The sequence below is a fragment of the Pogona vitticeps genome, chromosome 4 (assembly GCF_051106095.1).
Source record: "Pogona vitticeps strain Pit_001003342236 chromosome 4, PviZW2.1, whole genome shotgun sequence".
Classification (NCBI taxonomy): Eukaryota; Metazoa; Chordata; class Lepidosauria; order Squamata; family Agamidae; genus Pogona; species Pogona vitticeps.
The window spans coordinates 179,418,461-179,443,349 of record NC_135786.1 but is presented as its reverse complement, the minus strand read 5'-3'; the positions used below and the strand labels follow the sequence as shown (position 1 = coordinate 179,443,349).

The window sequence follows — 24,889 nt, the reverse complement described above, 5'->3', positions numbered from 1 at the left end:
TCATTTAGCTATGCTTTTTTTCAAATCTCTTAGAAATTCTTAATATTTACAGTGAGTTTTTGGAATATTTCATCACCTACACGCAAATATGGGAACCTCACTACAAACATTGGCCCATTTAGTCAATATTGTCAACTATAACTGGAAGTGACTATTCAGGGCTATAGCCAGGATTCTTGCTTAGCCCTAACTGGAGATGTCTGGTATTTCCTCATGCTCTTCAATTCATGTATTAACTAGGCCCAGTCCTGAAATTAGATGCAGCAGAATGTGTTCAGAGGTGGTTCCATTTAGTTTCAATATGACCACATGTCTGTCAAAAATGAATATATACAATTTATTCCCAACATTCCATATAGTGAGAAAAACATTACAAACAGTTGAGAATGATGTTGTTGAAGTCTTCTGGAAATCTTTCAGGACTATAACAGTTATAACATGTGGAAATACCTTACCTGTGTTCAAGAGATTGGAAGCCTACCTTCCATCTTTAGAGCAAACTTCCTGCTTTCCTTAATAGTGGCTAAGGGTTCCATTGATACGACCATCCAACATGGTTAAGAAAATTAGTGCTCTCTTCACCATGTTTTATAATTATTTTAATATGTTTGCTCCAGAATTGAATAGGTTCTGTTACTGAGTTAAAGAAGAAAGTTTTAATTATTTGATTGTTACAGTATTTCTGGTAGGTAGGCATTCATATTAGATGGTGACATGTATTCTCTGTTGGCACACTGTCCAGAAGTAGATGCTGCTATGTAGAACCATCTTAGATCTATCAGTACTGTCTCAAATACAGTCTTTGGGGTGCTGTTATTCTCAGGCTAGCACCAAAAGAAAGTTGTTTTCTGTCTTCTTATGGGCAGAAGGTGGTGGAAGGATGCAGTTCTAAACAGGAGGTCTGAAGGGTCAAAACCTCTGCTCACCTAGACCTTGAAAAATCAGGCAAGAGTTTGCTCGATTGTGATTTGTGTGATCCATCACAACTGAATATGCTGACTAGTGCTGATGGGAATTATGCCATAACATTTGGAGGGCCACGCCATCCCTGCTTCTGGATTAAGAAGAGTCTTTTCTGTACTTCAGTCCTTCCCCATTTTCTTTTTCAATGTTCCAGTGCAAAATCAGTTATGCTACTAGATGGCAAAGCTGTAGGCTTTTCATCAGGTTCAGTCCTATCACTGGGAACAGAGAGGTAAACACTTCAGGTAGCAAATCCTGAGGATGGCAGGAGTTGGAGCCTACTACCTATTATTCTTGGACTCCATAGGTGTTCCTCTCTTAAACGCAACATGTCTAGGGCTTCCTAAAGTAGTTAGATGTTCCAATTGTACTGGCAGACACTCTCCTATCACTAATGCCAATCCAGCCAACTGCTGCATATCGTTAGAGAAGGGAAGCTGTTTTGTCCTTTGTCTCAAACTTGTATCTGATAATAAACCATAGTAAGACACTGAGCATTCAGGTTTCATGTCCATCATCAGGTCAGCTCTCTCCACCCTATCCCTGATTTTATAACATTTTGCTTGTTAAGAGATCTGGAAATATCAATAACATATATTTTTAGGAGCAGCCAAACAGGCATCAGCTCATTCCCAAAGGAGACCATGTGGTGATGTTCCCTTTGCTCCAATGTGCTATAGTTGCCATTTTCCTCAGGAAACCCACATCATACATCTTGGTTGTCCCGAGCCAAGTACCAACTGTCAGCCCTGGTTGTAACTACCTCTTTCGAGGGTCTATGGATGGTTGGCAACATCTAGTGGTCCATGAGATGCACACACCTCCCCGCACAGATCTCACAGGCCCCCACAACCTATGTACCAAGCTCCCTCCCAATGTTTAAATTGTGCATTCTGTAAGGAGAGGAGATGCTTTATAAAACAGGAACTGCTGCCTTATCCATACAGTATCTCCAGCACTGGGATCAAAATAGGGAGTTTCTTCTGTTGCATCACAGGTGAAATAAAAATTCTAATGCTATACCACATACCTGGGATTGAGAACCACCATTCTCAAGACATTACTTTTGATAAATTGGTAGGGAGAAGCTCCCTTATCAGTTTATTTCTACATTTTATTATAATGCTGGTTTACTTAATTATTCAGAAAGAGAAGCATCATCCACACTCCAAAAATCAATGCAACATGCAACTAACATATTCTCTAATAATTTTAGAAACAGCTTATTCCAAGTCCTAAATCTACGTTTTGCCAATTTCTGTCACCTTGGGCCAATCCATATAAGTACTGCACAATACGGGGGGGGGGGGGGCTGGCAAAATGCACAGTGTTTTGCAATGGTTATTGTTTGTGGAAGAGTCAATGCAATGCAGTCACACAAATGTTTTTTTGTGCCTAGTATCTAAATTACACCATATTCCCTGACAGATATATTTGGGAGAGGTAAAAGATGACATATTTCTAGAAGGACACTGGACAAGATCAAGAAAAACAAAGGAAACCATCAGCCAACAGGTTTTCTTCTATAGAATGATTGCTCAGTCACTTGACATTTGAACATATGCACTGTAATCTCTCATTCAATCAAAACTGATAAGACAAACACTTGCACTTGAGCCTGACAAGCAAATTGAATAGAACAAACCAAACAATACTACAGTCTGTTAAAAGTGTATGCCAAAGGAAATGAACAACCACCTCCGCAAATGTTAAATGTGCACTGAATAGATACTGTGTGCTCTCCCTTCCTACACTGTACAGCATGACAAGAATGTTTCCCAGTGGCCAAGTAAACACATGTGGAAAGTCCACCAAGAAGACATGAAGGCAATACACTGTTCTCAGCATCTGATCTCCAGAGGCTTGCTGCCTCTTATCTTGGAGGGCAGCATATTGCTATAATGATTATCATACAGTATAGCCATCATGACTACATCTCAGGTTTTAAGAATGTTGTATACCGTAATTATCCAAATTAGTGACATGTACTAGGTTTGTGTTCACATGCACACAATACAGGAGATGGATAAAAAACAAACGTTCTTACAGAAGTAAAATTATTTTTTTAAAAAAACAAGATTGTTACCGCTGCAACTTTGTGAATACACACTGGCTCCCTGTTTAATACCAGTCTCTGTGCAGTAGTAGTGGAAAGAGAACAGTTGTGTTCCCCTTTGCATGTGTGTGTTTGAAGATGAAATTGCTAATAGTGGTCCTCAAATTGCCTGTGATTCAACATAGCATAATGGATCAATATTTGCTTTGTTTTTCACAATCTGGTCCTACAGCTCTAGCACTGTGAGGAAAACAGAAGCAGATTTCTACAAATGCAGCCTTCTCATGTTCCAGTGAGTAATATTTCATTATGCATAAATCTGGTTTCACATATGATATCCACAAAGCATGTTCCAACAGGAAAAATTAGGGTGGATAAATATGTTGGCTGCAGTAGAAACAGAAATGTTGAATGCTAAATTGCTGTCTAATGGAAAAGATTGCTAAATTAACTGATAATCAAACTGAAAATACGAGAAAGGTTTTCAAATTTCAGAATAACTTTACATTTACATGTGTATTTCATGGGCTGATTAATTTCATGGGTTGGGGAGCAGAGGTGTCTGAAGTGCCCCCTTTCAGTTCCACTGGATTCCATTGTTCCTGCACTACTGGATCCTACTTGAATACTAAATAAAGTCCTGGTTCATTTAACATGTACCTTTAACATTTAAATTTATTATTTGCAGAGATTGGCAGTAATTTTCCTTTCAGTAGACTCTGCTGACCACAGTGTATGCAACTGTCTTTAAGAATTGATTGTGGAGACTTCATAAAGTGCACTAAATGGAATGTCATTATGCCAGTGCTTTTACAGTCTTCATTCTGGGTTCCACTTCAGGTAGCAACCTAACCCATGAACACCTGAATTACTTGTGCTTTGCATGTTTTTTTCTGCAGACAGGCATGAATTGATGCTAATTAAGTGTGCTCCTTGTACTAGCTGAGCTACATAAACAAGTAGCAGCGCAACTTAGTAGCAACCTACCAGTCAGATCTTTAACTTGCTTCTGTGTTTTGAAGGGCCCAGTTGAGCACCCCTATTTTATTTTATCTTTAATGGATTTGGTTGCAGGTAGGTTCTTGACCAGATCTTTAAGACAAGAGGAAGAAGGGGGGAACACTTTGTTGCCCCCTCCTGTCTCCCCACTTTTGGTAATACTGTATATTTTCTATTTGATAAACAAATTTAATAAGTGATGTAGTACATCATTGTTGCCCTAAAAGTGTTGTTTAAAAAAATCAACTTCATCTGCACCAACACAGAGGTGGAGAGGAAGTGTTTAATTTGCCAATATTCTGAAACTGCTAACTTCTTAAGCAAAATCATAATATAGCAAATTGACAGCAGGAGGCAATTTAACAGGCACAAGGCTCACTTTGGTTTGTTCCCAGAAATTGCTGGAAATGAACCAAACCAGAGCGCTCCAACCTGCACCAAAAAAGTAGAAGTCTGTGACAGAGACCCAGAAAGGTGAAGGTAGAAATATTTTCAGGGCAGACTGTTCACTCCAGCCATTTCATCTGTGATTACCAGAAAAAGGAGTGAACCTACCTGTCCTTGCAGCGGACCAAACAGTGGACTAAATGTCGATCTAATTACTGTATGCCCTAAGAATGGTTGCACTTAAAGAGACTTCAGCTCTTCAACCATTTGTTGGCCCCTTAACTAGAAGAAGGTATTTAAAAAACAGGCAGTTGCTTCTTACAATATTCTCTCCTTGCCCAAGGGCTGATGTTCCTCATAAGCAGAAACTGTTTTTGCCACACAGCTGTGGCAAACAATATTTTTCTTTTCAAATTACATTGCATTCTCTCTCTGTGTGTGGACACACACGTCTAGAACCCGATCCGTAGGACTTGGGGGGGGGGGGTTGGAGCAGGTTGACAAAGACAAAGCCCAGATCTGAAAAGGTTTGGAGATGGAGTGGGGGGGGGGAGACTGGGTGACCGTGAGAAGTAAAGAACTTCCTGTGAGCCACATCCTATTTCACGCACAAACGCACCCCCCAGCCCGTGATTCGTTATCTGTTTTAAGGGCCCAGCCTTTGCGGTTGCTACAACCAGCCCGGTGAGCGTCCTAAAATTAGCAGCCAGCAAAAGGGCTTTGCGTTGAACGGCTGCCGCGAGCCTGGATGGGCGGAAAGCGCCGCCACTCTGCCCGCGGAGGCGGCGCCGAGGCGGGGTCTAGCGTGTTGCTCCGGAGGGGTGTCCCGATTCCCCTCTTCTCCCTGGGAGTGTGGCGGGCAAGGCAAGCCAGGGCAGGCGAGAAGGGGGCCCCAGGCAGAGCAATATAGGTCGGCTGGGCTGAGGAGGAGAGTCCGCGGCGCCTCGTGCGGCTGAAGTAAACAACTCCCTCCCTCCCTCCTTCCGTTCCTCCCGAGGCGGGAGGAGAAGCCCAAGCAACGCCGAGCCCCCGGAAGAAAGTTGAAGGGACCCCAGAGCGCCGCCTCCTCGACGGGCAGCTGCCTTCCCCTCAGCCTCCCGTCAGGCGTTTGGAACCCAGAGCTGTCCCCCGAGGAAGAGGAGGCGAAGAGACGGAGCCGAAACGGCAAAGGGTGCCATGAAAGCCAGACGGGAGCAAGAAGGGGCCGCGGCGGCGGCGGCGCTCGGCTGCGACCACGACCCTTGGAAGGAGTGCCTGGAGGTGGCGGTGCAGCTGGCGCGCCAGGCGGGACAGGTGAGCCACAGCCACGTGCCTCGGCCGAGCTGCCCCCCCCCACTCGCACCCCCGCCAGCCAGGCTTTATGGGGTGGGGAGCGGAGCAAAGGGGGGCCGCCGGCTCTTCGTCGCACCCACCTCCCCGGTCTTGGACGGGAAGAGGTTCGAAACATGGGGTTTCACCCCATAAAGTCTCCTTGAAAAAAGCATGTTGGATTTCTTGCGTTCAGTCGCGCCATCTCCTCCGCCCATCTTAATCTGCGGGCAGCCAAGGGCCGGCAGAGCTTCTGGTTGGGTGGACAGTTCCCAGACCTCCAGAGTTGAATACCGGAAGCCTTTAGCAATTTGCAGGGTTGTTGCATGAGTCACAGATACGTGTAGGTTAACACAGTTGCCGTTGATTTAGGTAAGGTATTCCGCGCGTTCTCAGAGGTGCACTTTCTGTACTGTTACTTTGTAGCGAACTTCACGCGTTATAGCAGTCAGGCTTGATCTTCAATGAAATATTCTAAATACCAGACAAAATTTGGATTTTGCCTGATACTTGCACAGACTAACAAGGCTACTTCTTCCAAAATGAAACAGTGTGCGGTTGCCTGACCTGGAAGTAGTTTCTGATGATGGTTACATACTAATGATTTTTTATTCCTCCAAGTAAGTTAGTTGAGAAACTGGAGTGCTCTCCAGTTGCTAATACTGTATGAGTTCAAATCCAAGCCAGTGGAATTGCTGTTTTAAAGTTTACACAAAAGGTTTCCATTTACAATGTACACAATACATTGCTCTTGGATAAACAAACCCTGCATTGTCTATGAAAGCTCACATTAAAACATAATAGTTGGTTTTTAAGGTACCACACGTTTTTGTCTTTTTATTTGTTTTGTTTCTTTGGATTTTGCCTGATATGACTGCGTTAAGAGCCAGGTAGTAAAAACCCAACTTAAAAGAGGAGTCAACCTGCTCAATGCAGTGGGACAGTGTCATTGTTTTAAAAGAAGGTTCCTAGTTATTTTAAGAGAGGTGGTCTTTGTTATAATGGTTAAATCCTTGTGGAACTCTTTTCAACTGAGCAGTGCACTCTCTCTAGAAATGGCCTTCAAATGCTCCTGAAACTTACACATCCTAAAATAGCATTTGCCTTTTTTTGTAGCCACATTGCACTGTTGGCTCATATTCAGTTTGTGATCTATAGCAATTCCAAGATCCTTCTTGCTCATAGTATTACTGAGACAAGTATCCCCCATCTTGTAATTGTGTGTTTTGGGTTTTTCACCCTCTAGCTGTTGAACTGTGCGCTTATCCCCGTTAAATTCCATTCTGTTGGTTTCTGTTGGTTTCAGCCCAGTGTTCAAGCCTACCAATTTGATAAGCATTCCCTGCACCTCTCATCCAAGTCATCATTAAAAATGTTGAAGAGCGCTGGGTCCAGGAATGAGCCTTGTGGTATCTCACTTGTTACCTCCTCCCAGTTTGAGAAGGAGCCATTGATAAGCACTCTCTGAGTATGGTTCTGTATAGTTCTGAAGCCAAGATATATTACTGTGCAGCATTCCCACCATTTACCAGGGAGGTTACTCAATCAGAAAATAAGATTAGTATGGCAGGATCTGTCTTTGACAAAGCCATGTTGACTTCTAGTTATTCTTGCATTGTTTTCAAGGTGCTTGCAGAGCAATTGATTTCTCCTGGGATTGATCTAAAGCTGATTGATCTAAAGTTCCCAATTTATTTTTGCCCTTTTTGAAGATAGGGACAGTGTTAGCCCTCCTCCAATCATCTGGCACTTCACCATGATTTAAACAAAATAGTAGACAGTGGTTCAGAGAGCTCTTCAGCCAGTTCCTTCAATACTCTTGGATGCTGTTAATCCAGCCCTGGAGATTTGAACTTGTTCAAAGTACCAAAGTATTCCTTGACTATTTGTTTCTCAATCTCAAACTGTAATCCTGTCCCCTCCGTTTGTACTTCACATTTGCCTGTTTGTCATTTGTTCAGTTTCATTTAGAATTTTATGTGCATTTGGTTTTATAGATAATAATTTGTGAAATAATATCTGATATCCTCTTTCTAGATTATTAGAAAAGCCCTCACTGAAGAGAAACAGGTGTCTACCAAAACATCTGCAGCAGACCTTGTAACAGAAACAGATCACTTTGTGGAAAATTTAATTGTTTCTGCTCTAAAAGAGAAGTTTCCCTCTCACAGGTAGGTATGCCCATGGTACTATTCTAGGAACTTATGTTTTCTCTATGTTTGGAAACATAATTTTCTGAGACCAAGGAGTATCACTAATAATTAGTTTACATGGTGTGCCCTCTGTATGCATGGAACATATGTGGGTCTTATACAGATACACTATGTAAAGCACTGGGATTGTTACACCTCTGTTAAGTGTACATGTAGTGATAAATCTTGGTATAGTGAATTGCCAGTTTAATATGTGACTTCTTCCATAGTTTTGTAGTGTATTGAGAAAAGCTTTAGATCCCAATGGCCGACATCGAAGCCCTTTGAGAGCTCCGAAGGCGCTGATCACGGTGGCAGGGACCTCCAGGGAGGTCACCCATTGTGTCGGGGAAGCCCTGAGAGACCTCCCTGGGAGTCCCCGCCGCCGCGATCAGCACCTTCGGTGGTTTTGGAGGAAGCCCTTTGAGAGCTCTGAAGGCAAAAAGGCAGGGAGAAAGGGCTGGAAATTCGAATTTCCCGCCCTTTTTCCCTGCCTTTTTGCAGGGAGCCATTTACGAACAGCTCCGTTCACAAAAAATGGCATTGACTTGCGAATGGATCCTCGACCTCATTCATAGGTCGAGCTCCGTTCACAAGTTGATGCCAATTTTTGCCAACGGAGCCATTCGTAAATCAAAAAGTTTGTACAGTGGTGCCTCGCGCAACGGTCGCTCCGTAGAGCGACGAATCCGTGCAACGATGCCGTTTTTGCAATCACAAATGCGATCGCAAAATGGCACCTAGATAGGGGGAAAATCACAGAGCGAAGGTCAGTAAGCGGTTCGCTTACCGACCTTCGCTTTGCGACCCACCCATCAGCTGTTAGGTGGGTCCAAAATGGCAGCCACATGCCCCCAAATGGTCGCACACAGCGTTTTCGCGCCCTCGTTCAGCGAGGGGAGGGCGCGAAAATGGCAGGTGGCCATCCAGGAACATCACACAACGGTGAGTATTCGGCCGAATTGGAACGCATTAAACGCTGTTTAATGCGTTCCAATGGCTTTTTACTTTCCGTTGAGCAATGTTTCACACAGCGAGGGTTAATCCGGAATGAGGCACCACTGTATCTAGGGACGTTTGTAAGTCGAGGGTTGACTGTAATGTGGTTGTGAAGGAAAATAAGTTGACTAATATCACATATAGTGAGGTAAGTAAATTTTAACTTTGGATCTTATTTTTAGGACAATAACAATGTTTTTTTTCCAGTAGAAAATGGACACTACTGCTTAGGATACTTTACAAATTTGCCTATTAAAACATCTCTCTCTGCAAAACTTAAAACTGAAGTTAGTCTGTTCAAACAGTGCAGCAGTTTTGGGGTTGATACAATACGGAGACTGCAATAAATACGTAATTTTTTAAAAATACGCCTGCCTCTGTCTTCTGAAATCCAGATTAGTTTTCCGTTAGTGAAATGAATATAGTGGTTTCTGCCAGTCTTAGTGGACATCTGTTCACATAATGAAAAAAAAAAGCCCTGTAAAATTTAACGTGATTGGATACTAAGCTAAAATGTCTATAAACAGTTATCATTCAATTTTAATAGAGATGCCACAGATTTGTTCAAGTGAGAAAATAATAACAGCATATATATCATTATATATTCTTATTAGTACTCTTAAGGCTTTATTAATACTATAAGAAAGGTATGGGCTTTCACAGTGCAGTGGTGCCCTGCTTGACGATGATAATCCATTCCAGGAAAACCTCTGTTAAGCGAAATCGTCGTCAAGTGGAAAAAAACAATTTGAATGCATTGAAAACCGGTTAATGTGTTCCAGTGGGGAAATACCTCATCGTCCAGCGAAGACTGCCCATAGAGAACTGCTGATCAGCTATTTAGAATCGCTGTCTTCCGAAGCTTCTGTCCGGAAGATAGCCATTTTGCGAAGGGAGGGAAGCCATTTTGCAAAGGGAAGCTATTTTGCGGAGCCAGAAAAAACATCATTTTGCGAACAAATGGTTCATGAAGCAGGCACCTAATCGATGTAAAGCAAAAAAACCCATAGGAACCATCGTTTTGCAATCACAATAGCGATCGCAAAAAACTCATTGAGCAATTTTGCCGTCAAGCGGGGTTATCATCAAGCAGGGCACCACTGTAATGTAAAAAGAATAAGAGCTCATCCTCAGACCAGGCTTAAACTATTTTCGTTGTAGTACAATATCTTGCAATATATCTGTAAAGATTCTCAGCCATCCAGGTGAGGTTATCTGGAAGTTGCCATGACTGAACTTCCAGAATATTTTGCAATGTAAAACAGTATTCAAGAAGTTTAGAAGGTAGAAGTACAAATGGTAAAAGCAGTTAGATGCAAGAATCCGTTTTACCATATTTATAATACTAGACTCTTGTGAGGTGTTTATGTTGCCTTTGGTAATTTATTTAATTTAATTTAATTAATATGAAAAAATGTACTCTGTGAGTAGCTTATTAGGCCCTTAATTAGCTGACAGTCCCAAAACTTCACTGACACTTTTTCATTAAGCTCCAAACTGTAGATAGATAGGTGGTCAGACAGACAGGCAGGCAGGCAAACAGACATAAGATTGCCCCTTAGATGACCATTTAAAGTTAATGTGTGCTGTGCATAAGCTTCTCTGTCTTTGAAATGCGCAAGCAGAAATGTTAGAAAATGCAACTAATTGCAATCATATATTCAGAAAATAGCTAGAAATTATTTCTTATGCCATTTTAGTCTTGGCATTAAACACAATCCTTTCCTTAGGAATTTTTGGGCCCGATTAATTCTTGCAGGTAGCAGCCCAAGGTAGAAAATGTTGATTCAGCATTTTGTTCAAAGAAGGAATAAATGAATTTTGCCCTATTTCAATATGTTTGATTTTTAAAATTTGTAAATGACGAAATATTTTTAGTTTACTTTTTGGATGAACAACTTCTGTTGGTTTGATAAAGCCATGCTGAAAATTTCAGCCTTTCCCTGCAACTGAAATTCTGGAATATCTGACATGATGTGCAAAGCATGCCTGAGACCCCTTCATTGTGACTGTTTAAAGTCAGACATGGAAGCAAATAGCTACAGTAAAATTAGCAGTGGTTAAACTGGCTTTTCTCTTAACAGACACATATATCAGGCCTCAATAAGACTAATTTGCATTTTCACATCCATGGTGTTACTGCGCATTAATTACAGGTTTATTGCGGAAGAAGCTACTGCTGCTGGCTCAAAGTGCATACTCAATGACAGTCCTACATGGATTATTGATCCTGTTGATGGCACCTGCAATTTTGTACACAGGTAAATGCACAGCAAGTGAAAACCTTGTTCCTTCCTTTCTCATGTTCTGTGTTATTCTTATTTAGACATATCTTTCCATATCCTGACTATCCAAACAAGGGTTGTTTGCATATACATTGATTTTCTTGTTCAGAAATAATTTACTAATCTAAATGTTCATATTCTTCTTACCATCTATCATTTTAAACAAGTTAGGATAGTACTTAAGAGAACAATATCTAAGTATTTTTCCAAAGCACTGGGCATGTCAGAAGTAGGATGATGTCATCATTGTGCGATGGGAATATTTAATTTAAATTAATAGAAAACTTCTCCCTCCTCCTTTTCTGATTTCCCAGGGCTCCCTTTTTCCCTGTGGAAGCATTTAGAGCAGTGGTGTCCAACCTTGGCCCTCCAGATGTTCTTGGACTTCAAATCCCAGAAATCCTGGCCAGCAGAGGTGGTGGTGAAGGCTTCTGGGAGCTGTAGTCTAAGAACACCTGGAGGGCCAAGGTTGGACACCACTGATTTGGAGTCTTGGAATGGGAGCGGGGAGCCTTTAATAGTCAAAAATCACTGCAGAATCACTGCCACTGGGATTGGGAGCACTACTGACCATCCAGTTGTGATTTCTGGCTTTTAGTCTTCCTTCCCCTGTCCCCTGACTTCCAAAGGTTCCCCAGTAATTTTAACTGTTCATCTTAACTACTTACTGGGATCAATTTACAGTGAGCATGAAATTACCACAAGGAAGTGAATAAAACACTGGTTCTGATAATCTTTGAACTGTGTTCTTCTAGAAAAAAAGTACAGTGGTGCCTCACTAGATGATGATAATCCATTCCACTGAAATCGCTGTTTAGCAAAATCATTGTCTAGCGAAAAGCATTTCCCCATCGGAATGCCTTGAAACCTGTTTAATGTGTTCCAATGGGGAAGAATCGTTGTTGTCTAGCGAAGATCGGGGATAGGAAAGCCGCTTTGCGAACCACCGATCAGCTGTTTAAATAGCTTTCTTGCGAAGCTTAGGTCCCGAAAATGCCTGTTTTGCGAGCACAGAGGGAGCTGTCAAAATTGTTGTCTAGTGAAAATTGGTTTGCGAAGCAGGGACCAAACATTGTCCAGCGAAATTCCCCGATAGGAATCACTGTTTTGTGAATCGCTGTAGCGATCGCAAAAAGTCAAATGTCTAGCGAAAAAACTGTCATGAGGGGTAACTGTATAGCGAGGCACCACTGTAATGATTTACAGCTTTATTATATTTTGTAAAGTATTTTGCTATCATTTAATTAATTTTGAACCAGTTACTAGTATAATGTAGATGGCTTCTTCCTGTGCAAGTCTTAATATTGCAATATCTTGGGGAAATTGGTCTGTAAAATGCTGGGCAGCAGCCAGAGGTTGGTGGAATCTCAGATATATTGTATGTTTTCCATAGAGGTTCTGTAATGGCAGCAGCCCTTAGAATCTGGCCCTTGAAATGAACTCAGACCTTCACACTGGAACAGCAGGTGCCATTCTCTCTTGGCTTCTTTGTAGCATATCTATGCTACTCACAGGCCTTACTGTTGATTCTCATGACTCATAGAGAATCCTAATACAGGGGGAAAGACTTTCTGAGAATCAAGACAGAATTAACTTTTTATGCCATTCTTTGTGTGACAGTGGTACACAAGTTTAGCCCTGCTAAACTCCATTAAATCAGTGCTGAATAGTTAAAAGTGTGTTTAAAAATAATTATATGTTTTTGACAAAAACATTAGTCAGACCATTATATTTTTGGTAACTAGTTGAAAATCATTGTGTACAAAGTGTATTAAAAGTATACAATTAATTTTATTTATGCAGGTTTCCGACCGTGGCTGTTAGCATTGGATTTGCTGTTAACAAAGAGGTATAATATAATGTTCTATAAACTAGTAAAATAGGCTTCAGCTGCAGCTAGCAGAAATAAAGGACACATGTTTCAAAAATTTAGTGGTTTTAAGATTAGTAAAATATAAAGGTTGTAAACAAAATACACAGAAATTCCTTTAGTGTATGTATCCTGCAAGGTTGTTTGTGAAAATCTAGGTTTTGGTACTTACAGTCTTCATGCAACAGTCATAACAACTCCTTATTTTTTTTTTTTTTTGAAAAGTTTTATAACGTGCTACCATAAATGGGTATGTACACCAAGGACATTCCAAATGGTAGAAGAGTATATAAACCTTTCAGTCAAACAGGTTCATTTGTCTTGTAGAAAAATATATTTATGAGTAGTCTCAATGTACTACTTCTGTTTTCTTGAAAGCAGGGCCCTTTTAAAATAATTCTCTCAAAATAGTTTGCCCTACTAAGTGTTTCAGTATTTTAAAAATATTTTTATTTTCATTTTTTAAAGTATCAAATACAAGACAAATGAATAACAAATGCATATGTGTCAAAGAAAAACCCATAGTAACAACATTAACAATTTTATAACTTCTTTTAATTATTCATATTGGACAGGAACATAAATAAGCCATGTCAGTTCTAGGTTGATTGTATATAACTGAAGATGCCTTTTGGAAGGTCATTTGTAAGTGTTGGTTGTTGATTAGACCTTTCCACATGTATCCATGGGATTGCAGAGGTCTTATTCTAGTCTGAGAAGTATTAATATATGCAGTAAACGTGAGCTATACTTTGTCAAACAAGTCTGTTTGTGGGCTTCCTGCCAAGTGCTATCACCCATACTAAATCATAATATGTATTGAGGACAATCTGGTTTGTGTTGTCCAATGTTGTGCTAAGGTCTTTCTTTCTTTGTATTCTCAAAGGCTTTCACATGCTGGCATTCAATGGTTGTTGTGGGTTTTCCGGGCTGTTTGGCGGTATTTGCTGTCTCTCTCTGGCCATTTCAGAACTCTTCAGCGCTTTGTTTGTAACCATTTCTAAGTGCTTTTTGAAGTGTGTTAAGTATCATTGTCGTGCTGGAAGACCCATGACCTCTGGTGGAGATGTAGCTTTCTGACATTGGCCACTACGTTGCACCCCCAGATCTTTGGTATAATCAGATTTCATGATAGGGTGCACACAGTCAAGGCATCCAGTGCCAGAAACAGCAAAGCAACCCCAAAACATCTTTGAATCTCCACCATGTTTGACTGTAGGGACTTCGTTCTTTTCTTTGAAGGCCTCATTTCTTTTTCTGAGTATCTCATTTCTTACGTGTTATATATATAGCATGCAAAGTTGTGTCTGGAATAATCAAAACTTCTCTTATCACTATAAGTAGCCCAGAGTGCAACAATACACATTTAAAATAGTGATAATACGTTTGAATGTATACATAGGCTACAAACTGCATTCATGTTCTTTTTTCTTTCTCACAATTACTAAAGCTTGAATTTGGTGTAATCTATCACTGCACCGAAGAACGGTTATACACTGGTAGAAGAGGTCAAGGGGCATACTGTAATGACAAAAGGCTGCAGGTGTCAAACGTGACAGGTTGGTTTGGATTTTGTAAGCACTCTATTAACAAAATATTTTAAATATTACAAATGTAGAGAACTGATGCTGGTTCATGATTGACAATGTAATAGTCACTGTTATTTTTACACTGTACAATAACGACTTAAACCTAGTAGTTTATGAGGCTTTTATAAATAACTATAGATTTGGCTATAACAGAACTGATGATACCTGCTTATTCTTTTGGTTGTCTATCTTTTTAGTAGTAGGTAAGTGAAATATGATATGCTACCCAGTGCGGTGTAGTAGAGTAAGGGACAAAAACTCAGGAGGCTTTGGTTCAAATCCAGACTCAGTCATGAAAAACTCAGTGGGGACATAGAACTGGTAAAACCACTCCTTAAATATCTCACTTACCTCTAAAGCTCTGTTCGAATTGCTATAAGTCAGTTCCAGCTTGAAGGCACAGAACAACAAGTGGAATATAGTTGACTTTGGCCTTATTAAAAGTTATGATTAGAGATGGGGATATTTGTATATGAATATCCCCCCAGAGGTGGAAATAATGAGGGTCCGGCCCCATGGGGCCGGACTGTCCACTCACCATTCCGCCATGGATGCGCACTTGATGGAGCCTTCCTATTGTGCCATTGTCCGCAGTGGATTAGCCACTCCTGGCAGGAGGCAGGATGACAAGTCTGTCAGGTCGCAGAGTGGCTAATCCATTGCAGACAACAATGCGATAGGAAGGCTCCGTCAAGCGCATGTCCATTATTTCCACCTGTGGGGGAGATAATAGTCTACTTATACAAATACCCCCATCTCTAGTTATGACTCCATGCTGACAGCTTTTCAGATTGATGATATTCCAGGTTGCTGTCATGTCTTCTGTTTGAAGAGAAATGGAATAGATTTACTGATACAGACCTTCAAAGATGGAAATATTGTTTTCACAGGGACTATAAAAGCCAGTTATATCCCTTTCACAGTATCTTTTTAACTTTGGACTTGCCAGCATAAGATAGTAATATAGTCTTTAGGCTAATGTAGTCTAAAATTTATATTACCAAAGACTTACAATGGTTTTTGGTTGTGGAATTTTTTTTAATGAATGCCATTGCACATTCCATGTATGCCACTGGTTATTTCTTCCAAATAAATGTGTTTAGAATTGAGGCGAAGATGCTGGATACATTCCTTTCCATAGTTTCACAATATGAAGTATTGCTGGTGTGGAACATACTGAGAAAAACAATGCCTCTTAAAAGAGAACCTTTAAAAGATATAGCTACATGAAAATTGAATGTTATTGTAAAATCTCAAAAACATTTTAACAGTGCAAATTGGAAAAAATGCTTTGAACAGCGGTTGAAATAATTCATCAACCATTTATCTTGCAGATATCTCAAAGGCCTTGATTTTAACAGAGATTGGCCCAAAGCGAGACCCTGACACTTTAAAAGTATTTCTTAGTAACATGGAGCGATTGCTCAAGGCCCAAGCTCACGGGTAAGATTTTCATTCTGCAAAATCAAAACAACTTGGTAAAGGAAACTTTTAATCCTAATTTCAATTAAGGAATCATCTGTTCAAATCATCCAGTCAAAAGTGTCATTTGAGTGAAAATTTAACGTATAGAATCCCCAGACTTCCCCCTTTCTCTGCACTATTAGGGAAGATTGTTGTGGACAAATAGAAATATTTATTCCTTGATGCCATTTCCAGTGTCAGCATCAAGAAGTCTCTCCTTTTTCCCATGAGGTTTCTGAAGGCAAACTTGTATTGGCTGAATTCCTGGTGGCATAACTATATCTGCTGAAGGGTATTATTAGCCAGAGCAATTTTTGGAGATTACGAAGTTGTGTTCTGCAGCTTTTCTGCTTCCTTGTAATCCTTTTCATTGTGGGGAAGCCACAGGAGGAGGATGTCTTTAATCATAGGAATTCTCCTTCTGCTGGGCTGCAGTGAATTAAAGACTTCCTTCTCTTTTCCCATGGCACCCAAGGCTTCCACATGATAGAAGGGATTTCTACAAGTAGGACATTCTTGTTTACTGAAAACTGTCTCCTGATGATGATATTGGCACCCTCCCATAGGCACAAGTTATCACAACAGAATTGTTAGGAGAATTAGAATATGTAACATAAACATGTTGCTGCCTTAACATCTGTAATGAAATGATAAAAAGGAAAAGAATGTTTGGTCATATATCAGGAATTCTGGGATGGTTTTTCAAGATAACAATGTACAGTAATTTGTTTCATGTCTGTACCAGTTTGTGTATGCAACATAAGTACTACAAAAAAGATGTATTTTTAAAATGTTGCTCATGAGTAGACACTCTTTGACTTTTTGTCAACTACAGTTGTTTAACAGGTTTTGTGCCTCTTCTCCCCCCCCCAAAAAAAATCTGATATATTACAGTGTTCGTGTAATTGGAAGTGCGACCTTGGCACTCTGTCACTTGGCATCTGGTGCTGCAGATGCATATTATCAGTTTGGCCTGCATTGCTGGGATCTGGCAGCAGCTACTGTTATTATCAGAGAAGCAGGTGGTGTGGTGATGGATACTTCAGGTAAGCGAATATGCTTTTTAAAGCAAAGTGTGTGGAATTCGTGTTTAGAAAGACAAATGTGTGGAATTTGTGTTTAGAAAGCTATTTTTTTCATAGGAGGAATTCTATGATTATACCTTTGTTTATAGTTATATCAGAGGCAAACTTTCCTGTTTGTTTCAGTGGACTGTTTATCTTGATTATTATTAAAAGTGGGTGTTTCTTGAGGCCAAGGGAAAATTAAAATTCTAAAATGAGAAGGCTGTGTCCAGTGCTATGGAGATTCATGTATGCTGCTTCTACCCAATTTTAATTTCCCCCGGTGCTGAACATACTACAGTCCAGGCCTTTCCTCACTGTTGCCCAAAGCTTTATATTGGTACAGAAGACTGTCTTTCAGGAAGCAGACTGGAAATACCCATTGTGCAAATACTCTATTCTGGAACCAAAATGAACAATAAGGTGGGGGGAATGCTATTATTGTGATTCCTATAAATAAGCAACCAGTAGTATCTCAGTTTTGAAGCAGGTTGTTTTTCATTATCATAAAGGGCAGTAGTACTTAACTGTATGTTGCTCCTTTCTGTATGCATCAGATTGATTATGCCAGAAATAGTATGAGTCATTATGTCATAGTGGCTCTTGCTTCTGGATTCAAATTATGTGTCTTTTTTCTTTTCTTGACTAAATTCCTGTCTTCTCATTAGGTGGACCTCTAGACCTGATGTCATGCCGTGTTGTTGCAGCAGGTACTCAGGAGATGGCTACATTCATAGCTCAGGAAATACAACCAATTCACTATAGACGGGATGATGAAAATTGACCAGACTTAAACACTTATGAAAGTAACAAGAAAAAAAAAGCCTGCCATTTTGGAGCGACCCTCACTACCTGCAATTTAAAATGGATAATATAAAGGGTAAATGATTTAGCAGAGTGTTCCTTGTATAGTATATATAGCAAAAGCATAGTGAAAAGGTTTTACTTGCATTATAGGAAGGTGAAGGGAAACATTTAATTTTTGTAAGCTACTTGACTCCTTTTTAATGAGAATTTATTTCAGCTTAAAAAAAACCTACAGACACCCCACACTGAATTGGTTTCTTGTCTCTTCAAGATGAAACAGGGTGGGGTGGTGTCTTGTATTTGTTTGTTTTACACAGGTGTAACTTGGAACAGATCTCAGGTAAATTAGTTTTTTGTTCCACTGCAAGGGACAAGTGGTTTTAAATCATGTGCCTGAAGTCCTCTCATCTAACTGTACTTGAGAAAAAAATACTGCTCTTTTCTGAGGTTAGGAGTACCAGCATTAAACAGATGTTTAGATGTTCATACTAATATAAATGGAAATGAGACATATCCTTGAACTGTGTAGTATACTTGCACAAGGAATGATACAAATAGTCACCGTTAGTGCTGATGAGGACATGAACAGCAGTATTTTTCTGCCAATCAGAATTCTTTAGGTTGGTTTAAAGAGAAGAACATAATTGTTGCACTTCTTAAAAATGAACATAGAGATTCAGCAGGACAGGAATCAAAAGAATATAGTTTGGGGTCTTCTGGTTGATTTTCAGGTGACTTGCAAGAGGAGATCAGCAAGCATTTCAAACTCAGATTGGGTTAAGAGTAGTTCCAACAAAGCCCTTTTTCCCCTCCTGATTTCGGCTGCTAAACCATAAAAGGCTAGGCAAAAAACGGGAATAGATTTATGTCTGAAAGGATTTGTGTGCAAGCTCCAGTTCTGGAATAGAAAATAAATACCTGATCTGAGCATACGCTGCGAGGCACCTTGCTCTGCACAAAGGGAGGGCAGCAGGAATACAGTTAACAGCATTTGTGATCATTCAAAATTCTATAAATAATGCCAAAATGCTGTCAGTTTAAATTTAAAATATAATTAACTTGATTTCAAAATAGTTTAGGAGTTATGTTCAGTGTTAAATTGTCAAACTACCGATGATACACTAAAACAGTTTGACTGAAAATTTCCCTTCAAAAATGAGTTTCTGCTGTAAGGATAAATTTTAGATCAGATTTTTGTCTCTGTTCTGGAATATGTGCGGTAGAGTTCAACAGCAACAAAAAAAGCAAATAATGCTCATGTGTCTTGAATTTTGAATTATGCTGGTCTTGAAATGAAGGTATTTTGTTTTTACTTCTTTCTGGTTAAACTGTGTTGATCTCATTTAAATTCAAGTGGCAATCTAAAATCAAATTGCTGATAAAAAGTTGCCCCTTCTAAGGGAGTAACCTTAACTGAATTAGATTGATGAGCTCACTTAAACAGTGAACTAAATGGTTAAGTATTTTTTTAGTAATATTTCCATCTCTGGTTTTGCAAATACTGTAATTGTCTATCTTTTTGAGACATTTTGTTGTGACTGGCAGTTTTTGGGACCTAGATGTTCTTAAGAAAAACAAATAATATCCCAAAAACCTAAAGTCAGTCCACTCATGTAACAGAATACTGGTATTCACAGGGTGTCAAGTATCAGGCCTAAACTCAATGCTGGCTTGCTACTAGACACTGGATATTCGTATTCGTATCCCTTTTGCTACAAATATGAATATTGGCACCACAGGTGTTTGGGAAAACCAGACCTACCCCACAAACCGGCAGGTCCACTTTCAGCCAGCATTATTTTCATTGCACCAATCAGGGAAACAACCCAACTGGCGCTTCCCTGCCTCCCTGCGCAGCTGACTGTTCAACAGCTGAGCAGGGAGATGCTTCCTCCTGCCTTCTTACCAGAGTGATTGGCTGCACGGGGAGGCAAAGAAGTGCTGGCTATATGGCTTCCCAGATTGGCACAAGAGTTATGTCAGCCATGTGTGCTGCGTGGTGAGTGGTAAGTGGACTTATTGGTTCAGGGGCAGGGTCCGGTTTTCCCAGGCACCTGTAGTGCTGATATTCATATTTATATCTCCAGGAATACGAATACAAATATACCATGTCTACTTGTTACCTAGTTTATAATTTACGTTTGCAGATTAATAATGCAATACACATTCTGGTTAGTGCCATACCTGAATAATTACCACAGGAGGAAGGAATTCATTGAATGGCAGTAGAGAAGGTCTTATAGTGCTACTTATTCGTGTTATTTGTATTGTGCTTTGTAACTCAGGGTGCTACTACGCAGCAAGGGAAATGCAAATTCTCTTGCACACACTCATATAAAGTTGCACTGGGGAATTCAGGTTTCCCAGGACTGTTTCCATTAACTGTTCACGCAGGGAGAAATGAGAAAGGCCTTGCTTCTAGCTTGTTTGCAGTTCTGTTGTAGCCCTATAGGAGGTGCAGTTACAAGGAAGCTACTTAATAAGCTGTAAAAATAATTTCATCCTCATGTTTCCTCCTCTCTTTATCCTAAATAGTTTTTTTTTTAAAAAATAACGTCTTGCAAGGAGAGAGAGGCTTTGCTTGCTGTTTTTTTAATAGAAAAAAGTCTTGCCAGTGGAGGGGCAGAGAAAACATTTGTATGTCAAACAGCTTGCCCAGTAATCATGGAGTTTGTCTTGTCATATGTGTGATGGCTAGCATTGTTGCACTGCTGTTATTGAAGAAAGAGTGAGCTGTCAGCTAATCAAAATTTCTTTATGCAAACTGAGGGGCTTCCATCTTGCCCTTCAGCTCAGGCAGCAAAATATTTTGGCCTAGCCCCACCTGTAGGGATCATATGCTTTTGCTGTTTTTCAGCATGCTGTTCAGGTTAGCCCTGTTGTAGTCAATTTTATCTTACTAAAATTCCACAGTCCTAAACAATTTGAAAACAAGTACCATTAAAACTAATACCCATTTACAAGTAAATATATATTTAGTTAGGATTGGGTGTCAACACTACATTTGTCCCAATATGTAATTTAGGGCTGGATGTCTCTGAAAAAAATATACTCTTACTCCTTCTTCAATAGATAGTTTAATAGGCAGTTCTATTTTCTGAGAGGTTCTTTGTGTTCACATCACTAGTTGTGTGGTCAGAACAAGAAAAAGGGATGCACAAGAAGAGAATTGAATAAAACATCAATGCACTGTGTTGCTTTCAGCGCTCCAATATCAGAGTTACACAAGTGATCTGAAGATATTATAAATATTTTTAAAGGAATTTGCAGAATGATTGGCCATTGTTGCAAGAAATTAGTATTGTTGTTTGTAATATCAGATGATTCTTTGAAGGCACTGTTACATGAGTGGCTCTCACATGTGGAGCTAAGCCTCCTCAAAAACAAACCTTTTGTTTGTAGATCTTTCACTAAAATTAAGCCATATGGTGAGAACATTGTCACTCGCTGCTAATTGCATGACTGAAATACCCATGTGCCTCTGAGTCTCTTCATCTGTCTGTTACAAAGTAATGGCAGTGGATATGTTATCTTTGTGAAATTCCTTGTTTTCTTAAATACAAAGTATTAGAATGTGAAAGCTTTGAAATAGGGATATTTTGAAGAAAGACATGAAGAATGTGTACACTAAATCTGTTGTGTAGATATAGAAATTATACAGAATCATGACTGGAATCAGTTTCATTTGTTGATAGCTTGTGTTTGATTTCAAAATGAGTAAGATCTTTTTATTTCAGTTTATTTTTCTTTATATTGGCAAGTGGCGCAGGGACAGACTATGAGCCTAATTGTGCCAGTACCGAACATACTTGAACACCAGTTTAAGTAACTTAGTTTCTAGCATACTGCCCGTTCTTTGCTGATAGATGCTTCCATTTTTTTAGCAGTTATGTACAGTAGTAGAATGAAAACCCCAACAAATTATAGCCCTTCCTATCAAAGCAACAGTAAAATGTGCTGTTCATATATTGCCCCATAGCACTTAAAGCACTCTCTGGGCAGTTTACAGTTTAATTATGCAGCCCTCTTCATTAATGAAGAGAAGATGTGTTGCAGCTTAATTTCATCCCATTTATAAGTCGTTAAAATAAAGTTGTACCTTAGGAACAGAGTTGCTAGCAACCACAGCAGCCTGAACATTAGAAGTTTTGAAAGAACAAACAATATAATGTTCATAAACAATTAGGGGGGAAATTAAAAACCACAATTTATAGCCATTGCACAAATATTTAAAACTGAGACTTTCTCTACGTTTAAGCACTGTTAACTTAATACTTAGCATTTATATAGCACTTCAGAATGTCCAAAGTTCTTCCCATCCATCATTTGTAAACCTTAAAAAAACTTGTAAGGTCAATATTATCACTGTGTTACAGTGGGGATGCTGTGTCAGAGTGAAGTCCTGAGGAGGAGCAACATTTAAACTGGGAGAAGTTTCCTGATTTGTAAGTCAGTATCTGAGAGTCAGACTACACGTTATGCTATGACTATACAGTAACCTTATACAGTATACATTCCTGGGGGAAAATCCAAAGCAACTATTCTGTAAATTCCAGCATGGTACCAATGGGAATTATTTTTCACTGCATTCTACTCATGCATATGGGGCTGTCAGATCAGAAAATTGATACTTGACCCTCCCTAGGAATCCTATAGAACTTTACAGACGTGAAGAAAAAAAAAATCCAAACATGTTCATCACAGTTGGCATTTATCCCAATAAAGGGTTAACTCCAGAATGAAATGAAATAACATTTGACAATCATATGCAAATTTATCTGCATATCAAGGTGTAAGTCTTTTCATTGTTGCAATAAATCCAGGCAACGTCAGCTTAACTAATTCTACAGGCTTTATTTATGTTGCTTCTATGTTCCATATGCACAAAACACTTCAGAGTTTTTGTAAAATACAAGTCTTACAGTTATGAAAACTATGCACAAATACTTGAATAAAAATCCAAAAACCTTACAAACATGAAAAGTTGCAGACATTCAAAACCTAAGTTGTAAGCAGAATAAAACTCATGTAAAACTAAAGGAATTTATAGCCTAATGAGGGACAATGAAAACAAAAGGCAGAAATTACATATCTTAAAATACTAAAGTTCATTAAAAGTGACAAGCATTATAACTTTAAATACTCTTTAGCATTACTTAAAAAGCATGGGGAAAAACATCAAAGATGTTAAAATAAAAAATATATTAAAGAAAATAACTTTTTTCTTAACCTCTAAGCATATTAAGCACACACACAGAAAAATACTGTAAGCCAAATCAACTGAAGTCTATGAAGGAAAATCCATGATGTTCATGAGCTGTTGCCTTGTCCAGCTGCTTTGCTACACAGAGGCGTTGATAGAAGGCATGGGTAACACAGTATGAAAGTATCTTGATATGATGAGATGAATGTCCTGTTTGTGTATCCTATGTTTCCATATTTATAACTCCTTTAAGTTGCTTCATTTCCTCCCTGTCTGTAAACAAACCTTATCTGCAGGGTTTGCACACTTTAAGGTTCTGGAAGTCCAGCCAGATTTTTAAATGGAAAATTCTGTTGTATGTGCGGTCTTTCTGACCCTAGGGGGTCTGCAAATTCATATTTGGCTGACTGCAATTTCAGTTTTAATCCTTGTTTTGACTTTTGCAAGGTTCTAGAACTCTTAAAAATCTGTAATCCTAGACCAACACTGTTTTATTGTATTAACGTTTTAGGACATTAGACCATTCCAAACTCAGATTATTATGATGACCAGTAAGTGTACTATTAGACCTACAAATGTCATTTTCATATGAAGAACATACAAACAACATTCAACTCATTATATCATCACATCCTTTAGTTTAAACTGGCAGACATGAATGAAATTCTTCAAAGCAGTGTTATCATATTATTGATCTTGTTCTCAGGATTAGCTGAAAAACAGCCAATTGTTTTGAAAAACACCTGGTTATTTAGAAACGTAATGTAAACTATTTTCTCGAGTATTTTTAAATGTACTTTCATTTTCATGGCAACTTTTTCTACACCCACTTTAAATAATTTCTAACACCTTATATCCAGTGGTTCCCAAAGTTTTTTACTCATGGCACCCTTTATTTACTGGCCACTTCCCACAGCTCCCCAATACAGTAGGACTGCCATATCCGTGGGATCAGCACACATGGTTTCACTTAATCCGCTACTTGAAAAAATAAAATAAGGCAAAAAACCCACAAGAATACACCTCCCTACAGTGTATTACCAGGATTAGCCACTAGAGACTATACAGTATACAGTGGTGGTTCGACTTACGAACGCCCTTACCTACAAACAGTTTGATTTACGAGCAGTTCCGTTTGCAAAATTTTGCTTCGACTTGTGAGCGGAGCTTCGACCTAAGAACAGAAAAGGGCAGGGGAAAAGGCAGGAAATTCAAACCATTGGTGGGGAAGAGGCAGCTTCTTTGTACCTCTTTCGCCCCAACAGTTAGAGCAGGGGGTCAGGGAAGTTTTTTACTCCTGCCGTGCAGGAGGAGGTAGGAGAGGCGGGGGCGGCTCCGGATTGCCACTGGGTGCGGGAAGCCAGTGTGCTCCCTGCCCATCCCTGCTATGGGTCTACTCATGAGTAAGGGCTGCCAAAGGCGTAGGACTACTTGTGAGTAAAGGCCCGTCTGCTGTGGCTGGCTGCCAGAGTGAGTGCAATTGGAGGAGGCTTCGGTCTGCCCGGTAAGGTGCTGCTTTTCACTTTTTTAAAAACTTCTGAATGGGTTTGGGCTGAGAGGGGGTATTTTTCTGTGCTGTGTTGTTTGTTTTTGGTGATCTTTTTATTTAAATATTTTATTTTTATTTTTTTTAAGTCCCTGGGTGGGGATTGCTCAATGTTTATTTTGGGTTTTTGTTTGTTTGTTTGTTTGTTTTTGCAGCC

The 24,889-nt window shown here is 39.6% G+C and overlaps 1 protein-coding gene across 1 annotated transcript; it reads left to right on the top strand.

Annotated features, from left to right (window-relative positions):
• The first annotated feature begins 5,430 nt into the window (after nt 1-5,430).
• IMPA2 (inositol monophosphatase 2) lies at nt 5,431-19,293 on the top strand. Its single transcript, XM_020793497.3, has 8 exons — nt 5,431-5,698; nt 7,751-7,884; nt 11,061-11,165; nt 12,993-13,038; nt 14,510-14,618; nt 15,983-16,091; nt 17,007-17,158; nt 17,845-19,293. The coding sequence occupies exons 1-8, from the start codon at nt 5,582-5,584 to the stop codon at nt 17,958-17,960; spliced, it is 888 nt and encodes a 295-aa protein (XP_020649156.3). The 5' UTR covers nt 5,431-5,581; the 3' UTR covers nt 17,961-19,293.
• The last annotated feature ends 5,596 nt before the right edge of the window (nt 19,294-24,889 follow it).

Bases quoted from the DNA above. Each gene is read 5' to 3' on its own strand.
- IMPA2 (XM_020793497.3), top strand. From the start codon at position 5,582: ATGAAAGCCAGACGGGAGCAAGAAGGGGCCGCGGCGGCGGCGGCGCTC. The intron at 14,619-15,982 runs GTTGGTTTGGAT...TTTATCTTGCAG, and splicing joins GCAGGTGTCAAACGTGACAG to ATATCTCAAAGGCCTTGATT. The intron at 17,159-17,844 runs GTAAGCGAATAT...TCTTCTCATTAG, and splicing joins TGTGGTGATGGATACTTCAG to GTGGACCTCTAGACCTGATG.